The sequence below is a fragment of the Ambystoma mexicanum genome, chromosome 7p, assembly GCF_040938575.1.
Source record: "Ambystoma mexicanum isolate Mex_15411 chromosome 7p, UKY_AmexF1_1, whole genome shotgun sequence".
NCBI lineage: Eukaryota > Metazoa > Chordata > Amphibia > Caudata > Ambystomatidae > Ambystoma > Ambystoma mexicanum.
Window position 1 is genome coordinate 81,209,973 of NC_090939.1, and position 24,518 is coordinate 81,234,490.

General features: G+C 45.4%; 1 protein-coding gene across 1 annotated transcript in view; it reads left to right on the forward strand.

Moving 5' to 3' along the window:
* Positions 1-24,518, forward strand: part of POLQ (DNA polymerase theta) — a 1,553,125-nt gene that overhangs the window by 1,423,849 nt on the left and 104,758 nt on the right. Inside the window, exons 27-29 of the mRNA XM_069635828.1 lie at positions 1,475-1,586; positions 3,183-3,307; positions 16,539-16,695. Coding sequence (XP_069491929.1) covers positions 1,475-1,586; positions 3,183-3,307; positions 16,539-16,695 — 394 coding nt within the window. The remainder of the gene's footprint in view (positions 1-1,474; positions 1,587-3,182; positions 3,308-16,538; positions 16,696-24,518) is intronic.

Sequence of the window (24,518 nt, forward strand, 5' to 3'; positions counted from 1 at the left end):
GAAGGGCTCTGAAGCTTTATCTTGACAGAACTTCTGAACTTAGGAGCTCTTCTCAACTGTTCGTCACCTTTGGTAATCCACAAGGTAAGCAGGCCTCTAAGGCGACCATCTCCCGATGGATCGCGGCCTGCATTACGGAATCTTACACCGTTCAAGGGCTGAAGCCTCCTAAAGGTATTCATGCACACCTGGTGCGGTGCAAGGCAGCCGCAGTTGCCTTTAAGAAATATGTCCCCTGGGAGACCATCGCAAAGGCAGCTACTTGGGCCTCCCCATCGGCTTTTTGTAAACATTATTGTCTAGACCTGAGTTCAAGAGCAGATACTCAGTTTGGTCAGGCTGTGCTGAAGAACCTGTTTCAGTAAGGGTTTTTTTTCCATCCAACCATAGTTCCTGTAAGGAGTGCTTGGGAATCTCCCATTAGTATGGAGGAAAGGGGACGGGACGTAGGAGTATAACCAGGTTACTCACCATAGTGACCACCTTACTCCTATTCCCCTTTCCTCCATACGCCCGCCGTCCCCTCCAATAAGGATCCTCTGTTATTGCTAAAAGGTCTCTGACCTGGCGATAGAAAAGGACTGATGGCCGATGCACGGGGCGGAGCCGAGATGGGCGGGGTTACGGCCGCGTTCCAGGCCCCGCGTAGAAAGAGAGGAAGGACTTAAAAAATTGAAATTTTTGGATGCTTTTACAAAGCGCTCCGGTGCCACAGGATGGAGGAATGTCCCATAAGTATGGAGGAAAGGGGACAATGGACTAGGAGTAAGGTGGTCACTACGGTGAGTAACCTGGTTAATATGCCAGTTTTATGGCTTGTAGTTTTCCTTGAACTGCTGGAAATGAGCAACATTGACTTTTTTTTTGTTTTTTAGATTTTTCTAGTGAGGCTTAGTGCAGTAGGTTTCCATTTTCTTTTGCCGACAGTGATTACTTCAAATTTTTTCATTGACATTTTTTTGTTAATTCCTGCCCTTCATTACTGCCTTTACCCAAAACCCCTCCCCACGCCCTTTTTATCCCTTACTCCACAATTTCCTAAATAATTCGATGAGAATTCGAAGTAATTACATTGTGGTAAAGTACCACAAAGTAATTACTGTCATCAAAAGGACTTAATACTGTGTGGTAGGTAAGAAAATTCATCAGTAATATGTTTACAAAAATTAGTTTCTCGATTTTCTTTCGTTTTTCTGAGTACAAGTTGCTTAATTATGTCCACCGGAAAAAATAACTGTACAGGATGTGCAAACGACAGAAGCGGATGTCTGTTACATGCATGTAGTTCAGATATTGGAATATTCTGGACTAAAGTAGGAAAGAGGATATAAACAACTTTTGGTCATTGATATAAGGTGGGCACATTTTGTATTCTCGTTTTCAATGATATATGTAGCAATAAAACTGAACAAGTGCCATTAGATATGCCTGGAATTTCTGATTTTTTACAAAGGGTGATATGTTTTCATGGTAGATTTGCTATGGAATAATCTACGGAATGGGAGCCAAGACCTTGGGAGAGCAGATGGGCATTGACGACAACGATGCAGCTAGCTATATCGAATCTTTTAAAGCGAGATACACAGGTAACAATGAAAGTCCCCTTGTTTGTGCCCATGTTGTTGTGTAAAGTGGTAGCATGTTATCTTTGACATGTCATAAGCATGTTTAAATGATTATCTCCCTCTGCTTGCAACTTTCACCTTTGGCCTGCCTTTCTAGAAAAGTCTCTTTTTGCGGCTTTTGTCTCTCTGGTACCAGCTCGACAAGGCCAATTCCAAACCATTGAAATCTTGATGATCAGTTTAATGGCATTCAAGAGATAACCGAGCAGTCTAAAAATACTGAAACGTGTAATATTTGATTGTATTTGCACCTTGCATTCTGCGAAATCCTCCTATACCCTTGTTCATCCTTGAGCTCCGTTTCTCCCGAAGCTAGGAATGTGCTCAATAAATACCCTAATATTAAATCCTCATATTAGTCAGTCGCCTGTCTGATATTGGAGGCTTTTACAACAAGGCGAGTTTCTGACCGGGTCAATGTCTGCCTTCCTCTCTGGCCTTTTGAACTTTCTGCTTCTGCAACGTACCAGTATTACCAGTCCCATGGTCCTTTTCTTGACTATTGCTTGCTATCCTGCTCTCAGTCCTAATCATTTGGTGTTTTTCATTGTGTCCTCACATCATCTTTGACATGTTCAATGTTTTGGTCTTCTTTAGTGTTCCATTAATTTCATGTTTTCAGAACTTCTTTACTTTTGTCTCTTTGCTACCTTCATATCTCCCTTGTGTTTCTTTCAGCATTGTACTGTCTAGTGCTGAACACTGAGGCGGTTTACTCTGTATAGTTGTACTACACAGAGTACAGTTGTGCTATATAAATGCAGTAGATAATATACACATATCCCTCGTACCCTTGAACCCATTGTCTTTTCTGATGTCTCTCATCCTTAATGAACTTGGTGTTCTGATGACATGTCTCCCTATCCACAATTCATTGATTTTCTTTATACTTCTCCCATGGACGGTGTTTCAGTTATCCGTGTACATGCCTTTTATGATTCTCCTGTGATTTCATGTATATATTGCAATCACTGCCATGTATTCATCCATTTTTTTCTTTTTGGGAAGTTAATTTTGGACTTTTATTGACCACCTCCTGTACGCTGGCATGAGGTCTGATCTCCATGCTATGAGAAATTCCCATCTCCCTCAAATCCAGCCACCTTCTTGTTCAGTCCTGAATGGCCCAAATTCAAAGTCATGAGTCATCCTCCCTATTTTAGGGCATTTTACATTAGTTTCTGATCTCTTCCAAAGCGCCATACAGCACAAACCACCCATTGGAAATGCCCACCTCCTGCATGCTCTCAAATAATCTTCTATTACTTTCCATGCTCTGTGGGTGGCTGGGACATCCTCCTCTCCCCAACCTTTCAATCTTATGCTTGCATTTTACCTGCACCTAGTTCTTTATTCAAAGTTCACCCCACACTGTTGGTTCTCTGTATTTGGGAAGCAAGAAAACTACTGTAACATGTACTGAACAAATATCATAATGTGAAAGTAAGTCAACTATTCACGCTAATAGTGTGTAATAACTGCACAGACCCAAAAGTTTTTTTTTGTTTTTTTTTGTATTCTTTTTTGTGGTTAATCCTGACCTCTTTCCCCCTCTAGGGATTCACAGATTCCTGAAGGAAACAGTGAAGAACTGCGCCAGAGATGGCTATGTGCAGACTATTCGTGGAAGACGCCGTTACCTACCTGCAATCAAAGACACAAACCATCACAGTCGATCACATGTACGGAAATGTTGTGAAACTTAGATGGGGCTTGCCCCTCTGTTTAGCAAGGGCGCTCGCTCTCCTGTCCCTGGCATGAGCATCCGCTGCATTTGTTGAAAATAGTTTTATCCCTGTCGAGCACTGGCAGACAACCTGACAGCCGACTACTGAAAGGCAATCCAAGCTCTTGGTTATCATCTCCGGTTTAGAGCAGTGTCAGAAATTGGAATGGTTTGCCTTTGTGTGATTCATTGTTTGAGTTCAAGTTTAAACACGAATATGCTTGCATGCTTTATCTAGTTGCTTTGCAACTAAAAGCACAGCAACCAACCAACCAACAGACTGCACTACCAAGGCTTGAACCTATATGTATCATGATTTTGTCTTTTAGTCTGTGGAAAAAAAATGTGTGTAGTGATATTGAAGTGTACATATGGGCGGTGGGGATCACCACACCAACAGTTAGCAATGGTCACTGCAGTGGATTTATTGTTGAAGTAGTCACGGGTTGCAGTTACCCACAGTGTCTTTACTGTTTTTGTTATATAGCGACATTATCTGGTACAGTTGCCCAATCTGCCGAATGGCTATATTACACCACAGCAGATAGACTATCACTGCACTGGCTCCGGGTAGAAGAGCGTATTAAGTTCAAGGCCCTTTGCTTGGTGCACAAGTGCTTTTACGGCTCTGCGCCGGTCTATATGAAAAAGAGCCTAGTACCTTACTTACCGAGGAGAAGCCTACGCTCGGAGGGTAAATGTCTGCTGACAGTCCCTAATTTCAAGCTGAAATCTGGATTGGGCAGATCATTCTTGGTGATGGCCCCCAAACTATGGAACAGCCTTCCCGAAGTGCTGAGGTTAGAGGTAAACCACCTCACTTTCAGGAAGCACCTGAAGACTTACCTCTTCAGATGAAGAGCCTGGGGAAAGGATGGTTTCGGGGTCACTATTAGGCTGCAACTTCCGTATCTTATGTTTGTCTGATGTTGATGTAGAGTAAGTGCAAGCGCCCTGATGCCCACGGGCTACCGGCGCTATACAAAATGAAATACATACATACATACATACATTAATATATGTGCTTGTCAAGTTGGCAGGGTTAGCCACAGCTGTTTTAATAGGTTAAATAGGGCATCATCTTGCCTGGTTAGTGATGGCAGCTGTAATGATTGTGTGAATGGCAGCATCATTTTCTGCAGTTATCCATTGCCTATTTAAAAGGAGTGTTGTTGGAGGAAATAACCTGCCATTTAGTGTGAAACTGTAGGATTGATTGTGCACCCTCCTTAGTACTCTTACATCGTGTCTCCTTTCCTCAATGCATATGGGATATCCCACATAATGGGTACGGGACTGAAGTGTGTTGGTTAGCAGCAGTTACATTTTTGAACATCTGTGTAGCATGGTGCACACCTTAGCTACTTCCCATTCGGGTCTTCCCACTTGCACCCCACCCAACTGACAATCCCTTTCTCCGCATAGACAGGATACACCTATACTTAGCGGCTGCATACGTAGCGCCTTTATTGCCTCGATTTCTCATGTTTGCGACTATGCCCAATGGCTTCCAGCAGTTAGCAGGTTGCTCAGCGCTTTTCCTCCACTGGTCCGCCCAACTTAAGCTTTCTTTGCTTAGGTGCTGAGCACGCTTGGCATCTTTTTAACACCAAGAAATAGTCAGCCCTGGGACAGACCCATCCCCACGGATCTGTGACTTTGTGGAGAACAGGACTAAAAAGTTAAGTCCTCCTTTGTTTTCTGGACACCCAGTTAGAGGGACGTCTTGGATAGCTGCCACCAGGTTGGGAATGACGGAACGCACTCTATCCCTCCCAAAACCCAATGGACAGAGCCGGAGGCCTTCACAGGACTAAACTTGTAATCTGATCCAGCACCTCCCTCTGCCCCCAAAGTGGGAGGGGGTGTACACCCCCCTAACCGAGGAGTTAGTCATTGTCAACCCGGGTTCCGTGCATGGGAGGGGAAAACTGTCCCTAAGCAAGGCAGCGCATCTGTTGCTACCACGGATTGCTCTGAGGCATCACGTGTGGCTGAACAACCCACTCAATTCACCAGGCTATGGCCTGATGCAGTTTATTTGAAGGCTTACAACTCTCCACCATGGCCCAAGGGCATTCAATGCATTCACCGAGGCGATGAGGATCCACCATGGCCTAAAAAGAGTCTTCCTCTCTTTCGCGTGATATCCTGAAGGTGAAACAGAATGTGTACGTCCAGATACCGCAGAGCATGTGCTGAACAGAGGAGAGGCAGATCAAGTGAGGAGTGCACCTGCCATGTTTCTGCTGCTCACAGCGTTACTCCAAGTTCTCATGAGCCAACTGCGGGTTAACCTGATGCTGTCCCAAAGTTCTTACATCCCTCAGTCCCTTTCTAAAGCCCTAACAAACAGTGCAAGAACTACCATTGGCTTGGGACTGACAGCCACAGATTTGCTCCTTTTCTCACCTTGTGTGCAGTGGTCGGTGCCCATGAAGGAAGCTTATCTAAATTCTTTCTTTTGGCATCTGCAGTCGAGACAAACTGACCTGTGGTTAATTCCCAGTCTCTTCTATTGTACCCAATATCCTCACTTGAGAACACATCCCTTCATGGGTGGGACAGAGAACCTTGCCCTGGTCAGCTGTATGAGTCCAGGTGCAGATCCACATGTTTGATGGAGCCTGACATCAAGTTTCTCTTCAAGAACATGATCTTGGCGGTGATTCCCAAGGGTCCTACGAAACTAGTGACCCGGAAATTACCATGCATATCAACACAAGCTCTGGCAGCCTGACTATCACATCTGGCATAGGCAGTATGGGTATGAACGCAGACATGCTCACTCAAAAAAGCGGACCAAACAGGAATTCTGCTCCAGGTGGATGTAGTGAAGGAGGAAAAAACGGTGCGGGAAACTCCCCACAATGCTAACCCAGTGAACAAAATATTGGACATAAGATTCTGGAAGTTGTGAATCATAAAACTGTCATCACCAACCTCTGGTAAAGATGAGAAAAACCGAGATCACATGGGCAGGAAGGTTTCTTCTAACAGGGTTTACAAAAATGTGGGAATCTCTCTGCTCAGAATGAGCATGTTTCCAAATAATCTATGGGAATGCGGTCAACACCCACATTTTAGCTCACTGTAACTTTCACAACTGAGAGATATCCATTTGGATATCAGTCTGGTTCCACCCACAAGGGCAGTTTAGCTCCGAAATGCTAGGAAATTCCTCTCAAGAGTAGCATCAACAACCCCAGACAAGTATTTCAGCCTTGTTGGGTCTCCTTGGTGAGGTGAAGCTGAGCCTCTCTGGCATTGTGATCAAGGGGTCTGGATTAACCTTAATACCCCATGTTTTACACAATTTACAAATATGTTGGGGGCCCTTCTACTAAGAACTAACATGTCTCAACCTGTTCTATAGAATGTTTCCCTCTCAGGAGGGTCTACAGCCATGTTTGAGCTTGCTGTGCCTTCCACGTAAGAGAAATGTCCATTTGTATATCAGTCTGATCTGACAGTGTCCTACACCTGAGACACAGCACTGCAGATGTTGTTTTGGCTGCCTGCAGTAGCAAACTGTGGAGAGAGAAGAATGATGTTGCCGTGGACCTTGCTGGCATATCCAACAAGCAGTTTGTGTCTGCTCTTAGAGAGGCTAGAACAATAACGCACAATATGCATGCGTGTAGAGCGCGGCACCTGGACACCACAGCCAAAGGCATGCAACTGTGGCAAGACATGTAGCAGGTGGCCTTGCTCAGGGGTTGCCAAGCTCTTTCCAGAGGTTCAGAGAAGGGTGCTTTTCCACCCCTCCACTGATGAATTCAAAAATAAATAAAAAATACTCTGGCTTTTGAAGCGTGTCTTACATTTCAAAGCCCTCTGCAAAGAAAAGTTAATCCTTTTAGTGATAGGCCTGTGCTCAAATAGCAGTTATTTTAAGGGCTTTGTAGCCAGAGTGTAAAATAGAGAGAAAGTAAGGCCACCTGGCTTGGCTCCTCCAAGGAAGAGACAAATGACTACCATGGGAGTTCTTCTTCACTACCTCTTCCCAGGGTAAAAAGCATAACCTGTAAGGCCATGTAGGTCCAGCTGCACTGTATACCAGGTGGGGGCAGAATTAGTCTCCATTTAACATCCTGGAGACGAATATAAGATCGATGGCCGCCACCAACACCATTCAAAACATTTTTGTTTTACCAGGCAGCCTCCCTGCATGTGATTGATCACCATTGATTCCAATAAATTATGCACAAAACAACCGGCAGGCATAGCCATTGTGCAAAGACTGGGAGCAAAGGCCTTGTATCACCTCTACTGCGAGCACCAGAGGACCCGTCACCCGAGGGTCAGAGGAGTGTGCCTTCCTCCAGCTACAATCACGAGTTTCGACCCGCAATAAGAGGGCCGCCACCAACGGCATTCCGAACATGTTCTACCAGGCAGCCTCCCTACATGTGATTGGTCACCATAGATTCCAATAAATTATGCACAACACAACTGGCAGGCGAGGCCGTTGTGCGAAAACCAGGAGCAAAGGCCTTCTATCCTCTCTGCAGCTCTCCGCTGCTCGCAGAGGGAGATGCCAGACCCTGCCTCCTCTATGGTCCTTTACGCCAACACCAGGCAATGTAAGCCGTTTGCACTAGATTGTACCTATGGCGCATATGGACAATGGCCTTGTGAAGGTGTTCTGCCTGGCTTGAGGCACGCGCCCTTACCCTGTCCAACTCCATTCCTAACTTAAACCTCTGCTCCATTCGCTGCCGTATATCCTCCCGCTGCACCCCATCCTTGACAAAAGCCTCACCCCTACTCCTCCTGCACTAACGCTACAGGCTGTGACCCCAATGCCAACTACACAGGATAGCAGCATCAAAGCACCTCCGGCCCCCACTGCACCTGCTAATGCTCTGACCATGTGCTCTATTGCCGCAATGCCTCCACAGACCCCAGCCGTCCCAATACCGCCGTACTACACACCCTGTGAAACGCACAGTAGCCACCCCCTCAAGTCCTTGCACCAATACTGCTCAGCCCTCGGATGCATATCCTCCAGCCCCTCCACGACCTCACCGCCCGTCATAAACAAAGCCATGCTAACCTGTGCACACCTGCTATAGCACAACCCATCCAAAACACAGATAAATCTGTGATCACCCACTCAATCCAAACACACCAGTCCTCTACCCATCTCTTACCCTACCCCAGCCGCTACTGCCTTCAGAAATGCACATCTGCGCTTGAGAACTGCAGCGGCCTCCCTGCACTTTTACCTGCCACTTTCATAACCCGCAACACACACCTTAGAGCCAGAACCCTCACCAAAAACCCTCACATCATCTCGTACGGAGGCCAAGCACCTCGCCTTATGCTCACCTAAATGACATGCACACAGGCGAGTACCACATATACGGTAGAGGCCTTAAGCCTGAAAATACCCACAGATTTCCTATCCAGCACACAAAGTATTCAAGATCTAAGTAAAACACCTACAATACAAACTGCCAACATAAACACACTTCAGCCCAAGATCTACACTTCCAACCGAGCATCACTCAAGCATAGCTAGCACATGCCTCCCAGACCAACAGAGCCACAAACAACCAACACTCAGCGGCCCCAAAGCCTCAACTCCTCCATGCAGCCCTCATCAATTCAAGATTGCTCCTTGCACACACTCTGGACATAAACAAACTCATCACGTCCCAGAAACTAGACCTCTTAACCATATCCGAAACCTGGCTCCATCCTGCCTCAGGCCCTGCACTCTGCTTGGCTCTACCAGAAGGATTCACCATACTCGGGCATGATAGAACGGGATCTAAGGGTGGCGGCGTTGCCCTCATCCGCAAAGATTCCCTCCAATTTCAACTTGCACTCCCCAGTAGTAAGAAACTGTGTTGTACTTTCTCTCAAACTCATATCTCCCCTTCTGACGCTGCCACCTTCCACATTATATACAGACCACCCTGCCCACCCATCTCCTTCAAAAAAAGAGCTTCTACATTACATTGGAATCAACATTAAACCCAACTGCCTCGACCCTCACGACTCAGCGGCAGCCACACTGGCAAAAGATCTCTCAGACCTAGGTTTCACTCACTGAGTCTGCAAACCTACCCACATCAAAGGGAGATCCCTGGACTGGATATCGGACCTCAACGGCCAAGTTATCCATCACATACAACTCCCCTTTGCCAAGATCAGACCACCATGTCATTTGCTTCTCTCTCCCTTTATTGAAACGCTCTCCCAATACCAAGAATCTACCACCCTCTCTAGCGCGAAGCACTAGAAACATTAACAAGACACCATCACACCCCACCTTTCCCCCCTTGCATCAGATCACACAGACTCATCAGACCCTGAACTGCTAGCCAACCTCTACCGTCACCAACATAGTTACCTCGATTGCCCCTCTCCTCCTAAGAAAAGCCAATCACATTAACTCTTGGTTCTCTGTGGACCTCTCAGCCTTACGCTGTAAAAAGAGATCAGCGGAAAACACCTGAAATAAGAACCCTTCCACCAAGTCCACCTTTACTAGCCTAGCCAACAAATACAAGCAGGCCATCATTGAGGCTAAAGCCTCAGCCTACAACTTAAGGATATCCAACACCAATTCCAACTCGCAAGACCCCTTCCGCCCTGCCTTTTACCAACAACAAGGATAAAACCTGGTGCAGCAATATCCAGGATGCGATGCGTGCCAAAATAACATCCCTTTAACTGAAAATGACTAAAACGAGGAGCAACCACCCCTACCAACTTGACTGCCTCCACAAAGGCCTATCATTCCATTCCAACTTATAAATTCAGAAATGTGACGGCCGAGGAAACAGCGAAGATACTCAAAGCCCTTAAACCTTCGAGGTGCAAAGGGGGAAGCATGCCCGGCCATGATCATTAAAGATTACGCTGAAACTATAGTCCCATTCTTAAACAGGTTCATCAATGCCTCATTCTACTCTAGCACCGTTCCAAACAGTCTAAAACAATCATGGGTATTCCCATTGCTAAAGAAACCTTCACTCGACCCACTCTCCCCAAACAATTATCGCCAGATCACCACAATAACATTTCTACTCAAGATCCTAGATAGGGCAGCTAACATACAAATTCAAGCATACCTCGAAGCCTACCATATCCTAGGAACACGCCAATCCGGCTTCCGACCAGGGCATGGTACAGAATCGGCACTCCTTGACCTAAAAATGCAACTTGACTCTCTCAAAGAAGGCAAACCAGCCATCATCTTTCTCCTGGACCTTTCGGCGGCCTTTGACCTGGTCGATCACAACACCCTATGCCGTGCCACCTCACCCCATCTGCCAACTTCTCACCCAAACCCACTCAGTGGATCAACTCCTTGCTATCCAAGAGATCCATGAGAGTCTTCTCAGACACTGATTGCGCACCCCCTATCCCCATTCCCTGCGATGTCCCAAAAGGGTCCTGTGTCTCCCTGTCCCTGTACAATATCTTCACTAAGCCCCTATTCAACCTCCTAGGCTCTTTGGGTGTCTCATACACGATGCTGATGACACCCAAATTCTTCTCCCCCTAGCCAGGTCCCACTGTGAGAAACCTGAGGGTATTCTCCCAAGCAGACCTCGAGAATCCCTTATTCAGGTGGCCAGGGAAAGGGCTGGCACTCTCAGAATCCAACCCTTGGGGTCGGCGAGGGAGGATCACCTGGGTAGGGGAGCCCGGGGCTATGCTCGGGGTAATGCCCCAGGTGAGGCACAGTATTATACCTGTGAAAGGGATGAGGAAGACGGGGGTCCTTGAGGCTTTTTTAGGCTGTACCAACTCGACCTCCCTTCCATCCAATGAACCTCCTTTACCAGAACCGAAATTGCCTCCACATCTGGTAAATCCATTAGGAACCCTGCTGCACTCGAAAACCATATCTCCCAGAATCCCGGTTACCTTGTTTCCTAGCTGAATACTCCCAATCATTCTTCTCCACGTCCCTCTGATAATTCATCCCCGAACACCCAGTCTTCTTTGACAAAACACTACCATGCCCACAATTCCCCCTGTTCATTTCACAATAATACTACTGTCATTCCCGTTTGTTTCACAAACCCTACTAATCTCGTCCTTCTGAGTTTACCAAACCCCTAGTACGAGGGTTATAATTCCATATAACGCCTCTTCCCCATCCTACCCCGATGCATACTTAGCAACTCTACCCCGCCCCCTTTTCTAACACAAACGTTCTCATACTGTGGAAAACAACGGACTAATAGAGCCCTTTACCTGACGTGTCCCAACACAAGGGTCGGGCAAAGTCAGGCAATTAATCAGAACCGCACACACCTGAAGGCCCTTTCCTTTCCCCCACAGGGATAAAAGGTGGAGCTCAAGAGCACACAGAGAGCAAGGCAGACCGCACGACGGGAGAGCTATCCCTGAGCAGCAGTTCAAGAGGAGGAGAAAGGCAGTGAGAACCAAAGGGGTAACGAGGAGAGAAGCGACCTTGCCATTTCCAATCCAGACCCGCGAAGCCTCTGTGGAAGGAATCATAAGACTGCAAACAATAGCCCCTGTGTGTTGCAGCAGATGACAACGGTACACGTAGCGCGCCTATGCTAATAACCAGGACAGAAGGAGACTCTTTCTACCGTCCTTTACTCCAGATACAAGGAAAGCCAAGCAGTTCATCACAGCCGGTGAGTCGAGGGGAGAACCGATAAGAAACCGAACTATGTTGAATGAAAGTGGCAAAAGATAAGTTAAGAGAAGTGCAATGAACTATTAACGTCTTAAGGGAAAAACAGCTGCAGATGGGTCCGGCACCATGTGGGTTCTTATTTGAGACACTCTGGGCGACTCCCCGTTTTGTTGAAACTACTGATACAAGAAGGCTCTAGGAGATCCGCAAGAAAGGAGGTCAAAGTGGCCATACAGGGGTCTAGCAAACCCCCTGTACAGTCTAAAGTCCTTGACCTACACATAATTGAAAAGCTGCGGTAGATGAATCCCGCATAGTGAGTTCAAGAGAAAGACCTGTGTGATTGGCAAGAGTTGACAAGAGTAAACCCGACGGAGGGATGCCGATGGAAAGGGGCGAAGTCTGAAATCCCAAAGAACAGTTTGTTGACAGGAGTGAACCCGACAGGGGGATGTCCACGGTGAACTGTTTAAAAAGACATTAAGATTTGTGAATGCCACAGGTGAAATTGATGTTAGAAAACCGTAGTGAACTCGACAGTGGGAGGCATTGATTCAAGAAGGGTCTGATCCCGGAAGATGGGGATCCAGGGGTGAAAAGCCATCACCCACCATCACGTGAATGTAACGGAGAACATTGTTTGAAGGCAGGCCATAGTGAACCCGACGGAGGGAGGCTGATATTCAAGCAGGGTTCTGAGCCCAGAAGAGGGGGACCCAGGGTTGAAGAATCATCATCCCAAGTGCATTCAGAAAGGAACTTTTGTTTGTTATTTTGAACCTGTCTGGCCATCCGAAGCAAGATCCTGATATTGCTAGGAACTTTTTTGTGGATCTGAGCCCGGGAGAGGCAGATCCAGGAGTGAAAAGTCATCACCCACCGTGAATACAGAAAATAACTTTTTGTTTATTTTGACCACATCAGATCCTTGGAGGCAAGAGACTTTTTGTAGAAAAGAGACTTGAACACCAGAGATCCTGATAACTGAGAACGGAACTGTAGTCTCATGCTGGGAAAGCTCGAGCATGTGCTGTTCTCTGGAGTCGCGCCTTGTCCCGTGCTCAAAACATGGGGAAGGGAGACCCGGCTACCACATCCTGATTTATCATTTGTGAACACTTCTTTCTTTCTTGCGAACCCTATCCCACACTCTTTGTATTTATTTGTAAGGATTGGCAATAGTTTTCTTTTAGTAAAGGCCCTTTTATTTGACAAGACGCCACTAGGACTGCCTTATTAATATTTGATGGTCGTAGCTTACTCCCATCTTAAATTTAGGTTTAGATTAGGCGTTTTTCCAACCCACCTATACAGTTTAATAAACACCCTTGAGCTGTGATCACTTGTGTCTGTCTTTACTGTCGCCACCATGAGTTCCTTACACCACACAAAGGACTCCTTGACTATCAACAAAATCTACTCCAGTATCCAAACATGGATGGCAACCAACCACTTATGCCTGAACGACGTGAAGACAGAAATTCTGCTTGTTGGCTCACCCACTCTGGTCGAAAAGCTAGGAAGTAAATTTACCTCCTTTCCCATTGATGATGTACAGATACCAATATCCACTTCAGTAAACGTACTCGGCGTACATTTAGATGCTACCCTCTCCTTCCCCAAGCAAGTGAACGCAATCACCTCATCGGCCACCTACACAAAGAAACTCATTAACGCAGCCACACACTTCCTCTCCTCTGCAAGCTGCCTAACCATTGCAAGAGCAATCATCGGGGCAAGACTTGACTAGTGTAATGTCCTCCCTAGGTACCTTGCAACACAATTTGGATAAACTCCAGGTCATCCAAAATAATGTTCTTCGATCAGTACTGAATATATGCAAAAGAGACCACATCTCCGACACCAGGAAAAAAGTCCATTGGCTACCTATCTGGGAACGGATCATATTCAAAACTCTTTCCATCGTGCCCAAATGGCTCTCAAACAAGGCTCCACAATACTTATGCCATAAGATTGTAAGATCCACTTCCACCAGACAAGTAAGGACAATTTATGCAAACCGATTAAAGATGCCTAAAACAAAAAGATCAAGAGGAGCAGGCTCCAGCTTCCCTTCAGTCGCAGCTAAACATTGGAACTTCCTACCACCTGAACTGAGCGCAGAGACCTCCCGCTCGCCCTTGTGAAAGGCTCTTAATACCTGGCTATTCACCTGAACATGACCACCCCGGCATGTGACATCCACCTACTATCCCAAACCACATCACTATCTTCAATGTAACTGGTTGCAACAGCGCTCTGATGCCCCTGGGCTTCTGTGCTTTACAAATTAAAAAAAATCAAAACAAAAATACAATCCGACCCCTCGACAATTTCATGGTGCACAGTACGTACATATTTCCTCTTCTGGAAGGTTAAGGCTGCCTCTTCCAGACCTTTTTCCCACCCAGGAGAGCAAAGAGAGAGGCATCCCTTCTTTCTCGGGCAGACAGACACTCTGCTTTCCCACATCCCTCTTCTCAAGGTCTTAAACAAGCTCAGGTGTTCTCCAGGATGTCAACTTTTGATTTCTCAGAACTGGTCCAAAAGGATTGGTTTGTTGACCTTCAGAACCTGCGAAGTAGCCCTCCTTAGCCTCTTCCACTTCGTGTGGATCTTTTATCACAAAATTGGGAATTATCTTGCATTCCTCCCTCCAATCTCTTACTTTAGTAGCCTGGACTCTGTGGACTTAGTCTATGGGCATTTTGGTTCTCAGAACATTTCAAAATTATTATGGCTATGAGGATGGACTCCACCAGATCATAATATGCAAATACATGGGCTACTCATAGCTACAAGATGTACCTGTTGGTGCTTATCTGAAGGCCAGATTATGGGTGGTGACTTTTTCCAAACCTTTTTATGAAAAGGCACTTCAACGGTCTCATTGAAATTGTTAACCTTCCTGAGAAGACCACACTCCCAGTGAGACTGGAGTATAGTTCTTCCAGTCCTCAGGATGAAGCCATTTAAACAAGTGGTTGATGCAGCTTTGAGGTCCATCTTCAAGACTTCCTTTTTGCTGATTACCTCCGACCCATGAGTTAAGTGAATTACTGGTGCTATGCTCTTAGGAAACATACCTGATTTTCACTGGACAAGATTGTTTTGAGAACTGTGCCTTCCTTTCTGTCGAAGGTGGTATCAACATTTCACATTGACATGGAAATCTCCTGGCCTGTCTTTTTCCTGAACCATTCCCCAGATGCCAACCGAAGTCTACAATCTCTCGATGTAGAGCGGGTTGTGACGTTTTACCTGGAAATGACAGAGGAAGTCAGGAAAGTGAAATAATTTGGTCACCTGTGTTTATGAATTTTCCAGGAAGGCAGCATCGGCATCAATCAATTTTCAGAGGCACATTACCCTGGGGGGTGGAATTGAGACTTGCAAGGCTGCAATCTTGGTGACTCCTTATGTCTTCTGTAAGCACTGCATTGAACGTCAGCTCAAGGGCAGATGGACGGGATGTAAGAGTACGAAAAGATTACTCTGTGGTGACAACAGTACTCTTAGTCCACCATTTCCCACCCATACGCATTTCTACCTGCTCATCTTAAAACGTTGCTAAGTTCTAGTAGATAAAGAGACTGATAGTTGGGCGGGCTGCACAGGTGAGGACCTGAGCAGGGCGTAACCCATTCGCAGACCACACAAGGGAAGTTCTATGTTTTTCGTTTAAATGATGCTAAGCAACACCATGTACCTCAAAACAGGTAGATATATAGCCCTAACGTTGACTCCTAAAAGGGGTCAGCCTATCTCCACGGTCTGGGGTGGACCTATATATATATATATATATATATATATATATATATATATATATATATATATATATATATATATATATATATATATATATATATATATATATATATGCACAAAAGAAGAGATGTATACATCAATTTCACAATGACTATCTCATGCAGGGTGAAACAGGCAGAAGTTCTCTCGCAACTAGTTATCCTGAAAAAATTTACCTAGATATCATACCAGTCATGTAAATTTGATAACAATGTATTTAATTCATACATTAATTCAATCAATTAATTAAAACCCATAAGTCACAAAGCAAGTCGTCGCTCGATACAATAATACAACATTAACACAATACACAATGATAACAATATAAACTTGAACACTCCTAAAGTGTCTTGATCTTAAAGTCCCAACATGTTTCTGTTCTTAGCTACCACAGCTCCTCCCTACTGATGAGGTCCAACCAGACCGAAACACGTGTCTGAGGATGCTGTTGGTTCTCTTGTTCAGAGGAGAATTGCCTAGCATTTCGGTGCTGGACTGCCCCACGGCAGGACAAAGACTGATATGTTTGGGATATTTCTTCTCTGTGAAAGATAGTGAGCTAAAGACTCTGGGTAAGTCTCTCGTAACCAGGACTAATGTCTGGCAGAGGGACTCCCAGGACCCCCCTTGTTAATTTGGAAAAGAAACTATGGACTAAGAATACAGTTGTCACTATGGTGAGTAACCTTTTTAATAATACACTGGAAGAACTATTGTGACATGTTGTTCTTCTTGATTTTAGGCAGAAAGGCAAGCTGTTAACACCACTGTTCAAGGCTCAGCTGCAGATATCGTCAAGACAGCGACAGTAAACATTCAGAAGCGGCTCGAGGAGACTTTCCCCTTAGTGGCCAAGTCTCACGGCCACCTCGAGAGCATGGTTAAAGCCGATCGCACAGGTGGGCACCAGCTTCCTTTTATTAATGACTTGCATCAATAGATGTGTTAAAATGCTGCATGACAAACTTGGGAATGTTCTCCAATTATCAAAACGTATTGGCCTTTAAGGAAGGTTTTTCTTGCCCACTATTGCTTCTTTTCTGGGTTCGGCAGGTCCAAGTCTACCAGGGAACATACTCGGTAGATCAAACAGCATTTACTGTGGTTATAGAAAATGTTCATAGAATGATACCAACTTTTTAAAAAGCTCTTTATATCCCATCTAAGTAAAATAATTTCCTGTCATACCCAAATTATTCCTTTCCGCATTAAATGTTGTGAAATGTTGAATTTGTAATGCCTCCTTTATCTTACATTTAATGAAACGCTCCTCTCCACTGTCGTCTTAAACCTATGCCACAAATCCTTTAATTTACCAACCTCCCTGTCCCCTATGTGATACATTTGAGTTCCTTTCACAAATCTAGCCATCTCTTTGGAGCATGTTTCTGCACCAGGAAGGTACAATTATTAATTTTGGCACTGGATGTATTTTACTGGCATCAGGAGGTTGATTCAGAGGTGGGTCGTGGGCAGGCGCTTTAAGTCCTGCAAGAAAAAAGGGTGGTGGTTAATAGCAGAGGGGACAGAGCAAAGGCTGCTCTTTGATTGATGATGGAAAGCAGACTGTGATTTATCAATGTCTGCATACAGGTGAGATTGTATTGTGTGGTAGTTTTCAATGGGCCTTAGTTTTCAGAGGGACAGAGCCTGTGCCTGTATGCATGTGATGGCAGTGAGTGTCTTTTTTCGTGACAGTATCTTTGGGAGCTGATGTGTAGCAACAAAACCTGTTTAGTGCACGCATGTTACTATAAGCAGCATGAGGAGTTTATACTAGTCAGTGGTAGCAGTCGGAAGATGGATGCAATTGTTCAGTGAGATCCTTGATTTATGTAATTCATGTTGCATGAAGATGAGACATCAGGAGATGTTAGCTACTCTAGAGCTGCATGCATGTTCTAGCTGAACTTCAAGAAACCACATTACGAGATGTGGCTGGAGCAAATGTGGCAAGGATGCGAGTCTCTCTGCTCCACATCCCTTGGTACATCCTGGAAAATATCTGCAGTTCAAAGCCACCTTGAGGTTCCCCTGGAGCAACAGCAAGTGGGGAGTGGGGGACACTGCTGATCAGTGGAAAGTGCAACCAATCCGGTTGTAAGCCACAAAGCATTGCGAAACGGAGGTGAGAAGTGGTGCCCGTCACCCAGAGTTCAAAGGCATGTGCAAGATGGAGGCGGTGTCTGTCTCAAGCTGTCTGGATCGAGGAAGCAAATCAAACTCTGAGGGCTTTCATTTCAAGAAGAGGTAGTGTTTGGAGGAAGTGCAGTCAAAGCTATTTTGAGGAACAAAAGTGTAGATTTCGATGCTCTCAACCAGCCGAGGTAATCTGGTCCCAAAGCTGGAAGGGAATGAGGATGGTGCAGTAGCATGGTGGAACCTTTCTAAATGCAAAAACACAAAACCTCCAACGCAGGATCCAGTCCACTGTACATTAACATTGTTCCATCATTCCGTCAACCTAGCAGTGATTGCATTATATGACCAACAATCCCACCGCAGGCCTATAACCACAAACTTTCCCCCAAGGTTTATTTCATCCATTAGCTCTCCCAGAGGAATCGTCAAGAGACTTCACTGCAGTGATCCTTCCCTCACCACCAGAAGATAGCATCTCTTCCTTTATTTAGCTTACAATTTCTTTCCATAAAAGTTAATTTTGCAGCCATTATGCTTAGAGGACACATTCTCCTATTTTCTTTATTGCACCACCTTGAAGTTGAAACCATTGCTACTGAGAAAAGAGAAAGAGATGATCAATTCAGGGGTACCCATAACGCTCATAAACACATAGAGTACCTATAATACAGATCAAGAGAAAAAGAAAAAAATTAATAGAACTGAGAGACAGTGAAAAGTCAGGCAAAAGGAATCCACTCTACAATCGCCCTGCATGGGATGATAAGTACTCAATCAACATAGACATATGTTGCTGGATGAGAATATATGTACTGATCCAGAGGAGAATTACAATTGGATATGAAAATGGTGTCCACGTATACAATTGACCAGATCAAATAGGCTAGATCTGAGGTACCTACAAGGATTTTATCCCATTACATCTTCATGATCGCCAAACATTTGACACAGAGATGATGTGGCTCACTCTAGTCCATAAGAGGCAAGACATAACGAGATCTTCGCTTTACGTCCTTATGAAGGTCTAGAACAACAGATGGGCAAGATTGTTAGTGCTCGGCTTATATTACCGAAACACGTGTCAACCAGAGAAACTGTAATTTTAACAAACGGAAATTGACACCTGTATTGAAGAAAGGGTCTGAATATGTTGCTCAAGTATCTGTCTTAAAAATTGTGTAATATAAGGTTCCATTTACACAAGAAATTGGAGAGATGTTGTGTATATGAGTGTGTGTATGCGAATGAATGACGGAGAAATTGTGTGAGCCCAATATTGTAAAACAAAATGTGTTGAAAGTGTTTTAACGGTATTGAAATGTATTGTAGAATCATATTGATGTACTTAAACATACATATATTTGTGTATTTGATGGAATAAAATTACTTACTAAGGAATTAGAGAATCCTGTCACCCTCAATCTACTGGTTCATGTTGCTATATCCCTTGTCTACCTGCTAACAGACAAGTAACAGCATACTGAAAAAAGCTCATTACAAAGAATGCCCATTATCACAGTGACCTTCCAGAGAATAGGGATGAACCTGCTTGGACCTCTCGAGCCTGCAAATAGAGGATACCAATAAGTACTGATTATTGTGGATTACGCAACAAGATATCTTGAAGCGTTCCCCATGAGAGATACCTCAGCAAAACAGATATGTGTAACGCTCACCTGGTATCCACAGGGACGTCACTCAGCCTGGTCTGACCTCTTATGACCTCAAACCCTTCCCTGGAGGCTATTCGACTGGAGACTGGGCCTGAAACACAGGATTGGTAGAGTTTAACTCCCTATTGTCTCTGTGTGCTTGAACCCCTTCTTCCCCAGGGTCCAACCCTTCGATCCACAGCTCACCTTGTTTTCTTGGATAGTGTGCTCTCAGTCTGCTTTCAGGGCAGGGGTGCGCTGATTGATGCGGGCTCGTTACTTCACTGGCAAGAGTCCGACAGGTAAGTATAATGAGTCTTTTGAACAGTTCTCTAACTTTGTTCCTTTCCTTCCTTAGATGATGGCCGGCGTCTGGGGATGGTGGCGTGCTGCTGAGATAAGTAGTGCTGAAGGTGAGTGAGAGCGCGATGCACCCCTTTCATATTTGCATTGAACTGAGTTCTTTTTATGTGTCTTTTAGGTGCCGCAACGTTTTCAGCGTGGATGCCGGTTATGAAGAACAAATGCGGTGGGTAAGCGCAGTATGCGGCGCCTCTAGATGTTTCCACGCTAACCTGGAGTGTCTTTTCCCTCTTGCAGATGGATGAGAAGTTCCGGAGACAGAGTTCCCTCAGAGCGGCTGGGATTCAGGTAAGTGTTTGAAACTCGTACAGTATTTAAAAATAAGCGAAGATTTGCAGAATGCTTACTAATGCCTTTTTTCTGTTCTTTTCCCTTTTCCTTAGGAAGCGGCGTGCCGGGATGGAAATGACACCACCGAAGATGCCCGCAGAACAGAAGGAGCGATGAATGATGGGCAGAAGCGCCACAAGGTAAGGCTGTTCCTAACGGTGTTCTTGTTCTTGCGGGAGCTGAGCGCAGAAGAAAGATGCAGGCCCACTGGAGACCGATCCGAACACGGTGAGTGTCACGCTGCAGGTGCAGAAAACGCAAAGCATGGTTCTCAGCCTGGGTGTGGCTTAAATAGTCTCTGGGTATCCCAGGTGTCACTGGGCTGAACCACACCCAAAAGACTAGACCGCACATGCATTTCTGGGAACCGAAATATGTGGGGGCATCCATCTTTTCCCCATCAATGCACTACAAGTCCAATCTCCAATGTTATCCAATGGGAGTGAGTGAGTCTGGTGCCACAAGCGCCAAGTCTGAGCCCAAGTGGGTCTTTGGAGGGAAGGAGAGGCCCTTGAGGGCCATGTAGGTGATCGTGGCCTGGCTCTAGCCGGACATCTTGGAGGGCTGGGGACATGAGGGGCAGGAATCATGACAATATGTGACTTGCTGATACCCTTCTTCGCTCAAGTGGGGATCCCCAATAAAATTCGAACTGATCAAGGGACAAACTTCACATCCACAATCATGACCCACGTCTACATGCAGTTGCAGATAAGGAATATCAAGACGTCTGTCTATCATCCCCAAACGGACGGACTGCTAGAGCGTTATAACAAGACCAAAAAAACAAATACTATGAAGAATGACTGGTCCTGACGAGAAAATCTTGGAACAAGCATTACCTCTGGTCCTGTTGGTTTTGCGGGATTCACCCCAATCATCAACGGGTTTCTCCCTGTTCGAACTGCTGTTCCGTCATTAACTCGGAACCCTGCTGGCCATGGTTAGAGAAGAATGGAGCAACCGGAAAAGAAACCTCTAATGGAATACGTGGCAGAACTAAAGGGGTGTCTTAAAGGACTAGAGGAAGTGGTGAAACATAACCTGGAACTGGCCCAACGGACACAGGAGACCCACTAAAATAGACGGCCAAAGCAAGATTTTTCCAGCCGGGGTATAAAATATAGGTCTTTTGCACATAAGTGTTTTTAAAAAGTTGCCACATTAAGGGGGGGCCAGTGAATTACCTTGTCTTACAGCCGGATCGGAAACATTTGGACGAGAACTACCACATAAACCTACTCAAAGAGTGGAAGGAACGGGAGCCCACTTTGGTCCTCATCACTGTCTGACAAGTGGAACCAACCAATATGTTCCCCTCCCCCACAACATCTGGCAACAGCGATACCGGGCTACATTGGGGAACCCAGTTGTCAGACAAACAAAAGCAAGCAATGAAATTTCGGTTGTCCAAATATCGATATGTATTCTCCATGGCTCCTGGAAGGACGACTCACAGAGCATGCCATTCATACCGTACCCACAAAGATAGTGAGGTTACATCCATTCGGGATACTGGAAGTCCGGCAGCACCAAGTGAAGGACGAAATACAGGACATGTTAAAGTTTGATGTTATTGCGCCCTCCAGCAGTCCCTGGTGTTCACCCATAGTGTTGGTCCTGAAACCAGATGGATCCACTCGGTTTTGGATGGTCTTCAAGCAAGTGAACCAAATATCAGTGTATGAGACCTACCCCATTTCCTGAGTGCATGAATTGCTTGAAAAACCTGGCAAAGCACCATTGACTTAAGGGTATAGGCAGATCCCCTTGCAAAAACAGGACAGAGAAAAGACTGCTTTAGTCAGCCCAAATGGATTGTTCTACTGCAAGGTATTACATTTTGGGCTGCACAGGGCTACAGCCACCTTCCAGCATCTTATGGATGTAATATTGAGAACCCAGGAGGAGTATGCAGCGGCTTACTTGGATGACATCATTGTATACAGTAAAATATGCGGTGAGCACATGAAACATATGGAGAATGTGTGAATCACTCAATAGGACAAGCGATTCTTCGCATCAATCCAAAGAAGACTTGTGCATGTAGCAGATGCGATATCTTTGGTAAACCATCTGACATGGAGTGATAAAAACTCAAAGTGGACACAATACATAAAATTCATTTACCCATGTGCAAGGGCCTTCTAAGGTTTTGTCAGTAACTATCGAAGACTCATCCAATTTTTTTCCCTTGATTGCAGCTCCTCTGACTGATGAACCAAAGTCTCCCTATACTAAAGACATCCTCACCCTACAACCAGTATTACATTGCCCGGATTTCTACCTACAAAAGGATGCTTCCAGATATTGGTGGGGGCATCCTTTCACAGATCACCAGACAATCTGTGCCCTGATTGCTTTATCAGCAGGAAACTACTGACCCATAAAATGGCATACTCTGATTGAAAAGGAATGTGTAGCCATTAAATGGGCTGTCAAGTCGCTGAGGTATTACCTGCTGGGGCGTTGCTTCACCCTCTTCACCGATCTTGCTCCCCTGAAATGGCTGGCGGTACACGAAGATTCCAACCACATGGTCCTTTGGAGGCTTCTGTCTCTTCAGCCCTTTTCCTTCATTACCATAGATTGCCCGATCTCATATCAGATCATTCTGGATTACCTGTCCTGCTCGGGTACCTTGCCCGAATGCCAGGGGTTTGGTGGGAGAGATTTGTGAGCCGCAGTGTGGGGAAGACGCGCCAGACTCCCTTTCCTGTGGTGTGGGGCACAGAGGTGACCCACGCGGTGACGAAACCTAACCCGAAACCCTTTACTGGAGTGCTGGGCCCAGAGAAACCACAGGCCGATGCGTGGGGGCAGAGTGAGGTCTTCGGCTGCGTCGGAGTCCGAGCCCTGCCACAATGACATTGGGCATTCCGGCATGGGCATGGTGTCGGAGCCCTGACCTGGCATAGCAGGGAACGCCACCCAAGATCGAGAGGACAGGCGCGACTCCCATGGGGAGCATCCCGACATAGGCGACCTGGCATCATGGGACACGCAAGACCGGGGATGAGTGAGAAGAACGGACCAACAAAGAAAACGTGGCCGATGTTAGAGGAGGAAGGGAGAGGAGTTGAAGCCCAAATTCATAGCTGCCAAAGTGACTGCTCTTCGTTGTGTACTTAAGATCAGCAGCCACAAGGCTTCAGGTTTTAACATGCGATAGTCCTTATATAAATGATGCAAAACGTGCTTTCTTTTAGGCAACAGAGTTTGTCAATGCACCAATAGATGTTTCAGCGTTTCCATTTGTGAGCTATCATTACAATATCTACAAGCCCTCTCCTTATTGATCAGCTTAGCTCTAATACCCTGGACTTCTCTTGTCGGCCACAAATGTAATTGTAAACTGAGAATTAAGGTTCTGTATTTGGGCAAAGGTAACTTGATTAGATACTTTTCTGGTTGATTAATGGGTTTTATCTTTAAAGTGTCCGTTTTTCACATGTTTATATTTCATGCAGATATCCCAGGTTTGGCGCCAATCATAAAGCCACAGTTTCAACTTGGCCCGATTGAGGTTTGTTATGAGTAGGTCTAGTGAAATATCAGCCTCTGCGTTCAAGGTTCTAGGTTTAGCTTTCCAAGAGGATGAGGACTTGTCAACACCAGATGCTAGAAGCGTAGATATAGCAGATAGCAATGTATTTGTTGCCATTGGCATAAAACATTTCCTATAAATGCTCAGCATTTTCCACATATATATTGCATTTAGCGACAACGGATCAATTCATATCGTATGATTACGATGGATTGACGTAATGGAAGAGAAAGCACTTTTTTCCAAAACAGACCTTCAAGTCTGTTCCAGACTAGCGCAGATTTATATACCTTGATGGGGACAACTTTTTGTTTGTAAAAGATAATTACACGTTCATGTGAACATTTCCCATTTTGTGTATAATTCAGGCTTGGAACACTGCAGTTAAGATTTTCTTTTTGAGTTCTAGCCGATAGGGAAAATCCCGAGTGCTATTGTGTGTGTTGATTCCCAAGTACCGATATTCAGTGGCTACACTAAGAAAAGACCCATGCAGGTGCTACTTGAAGGAGCGCTTAGTCGCAGATGGTTTAAGGGGAAATAAGAGTATGTTAGTCATCTTCAACTTTATAGTGAGCTGATTTTGAGCTACATAAGCTTCTAGAGCAGATAACATTTTGCAGCCCTTTCAGGGTTTTTTACATAAGCACCAAATCGTCTGCATATAAGAGCCACGGGACAACACATG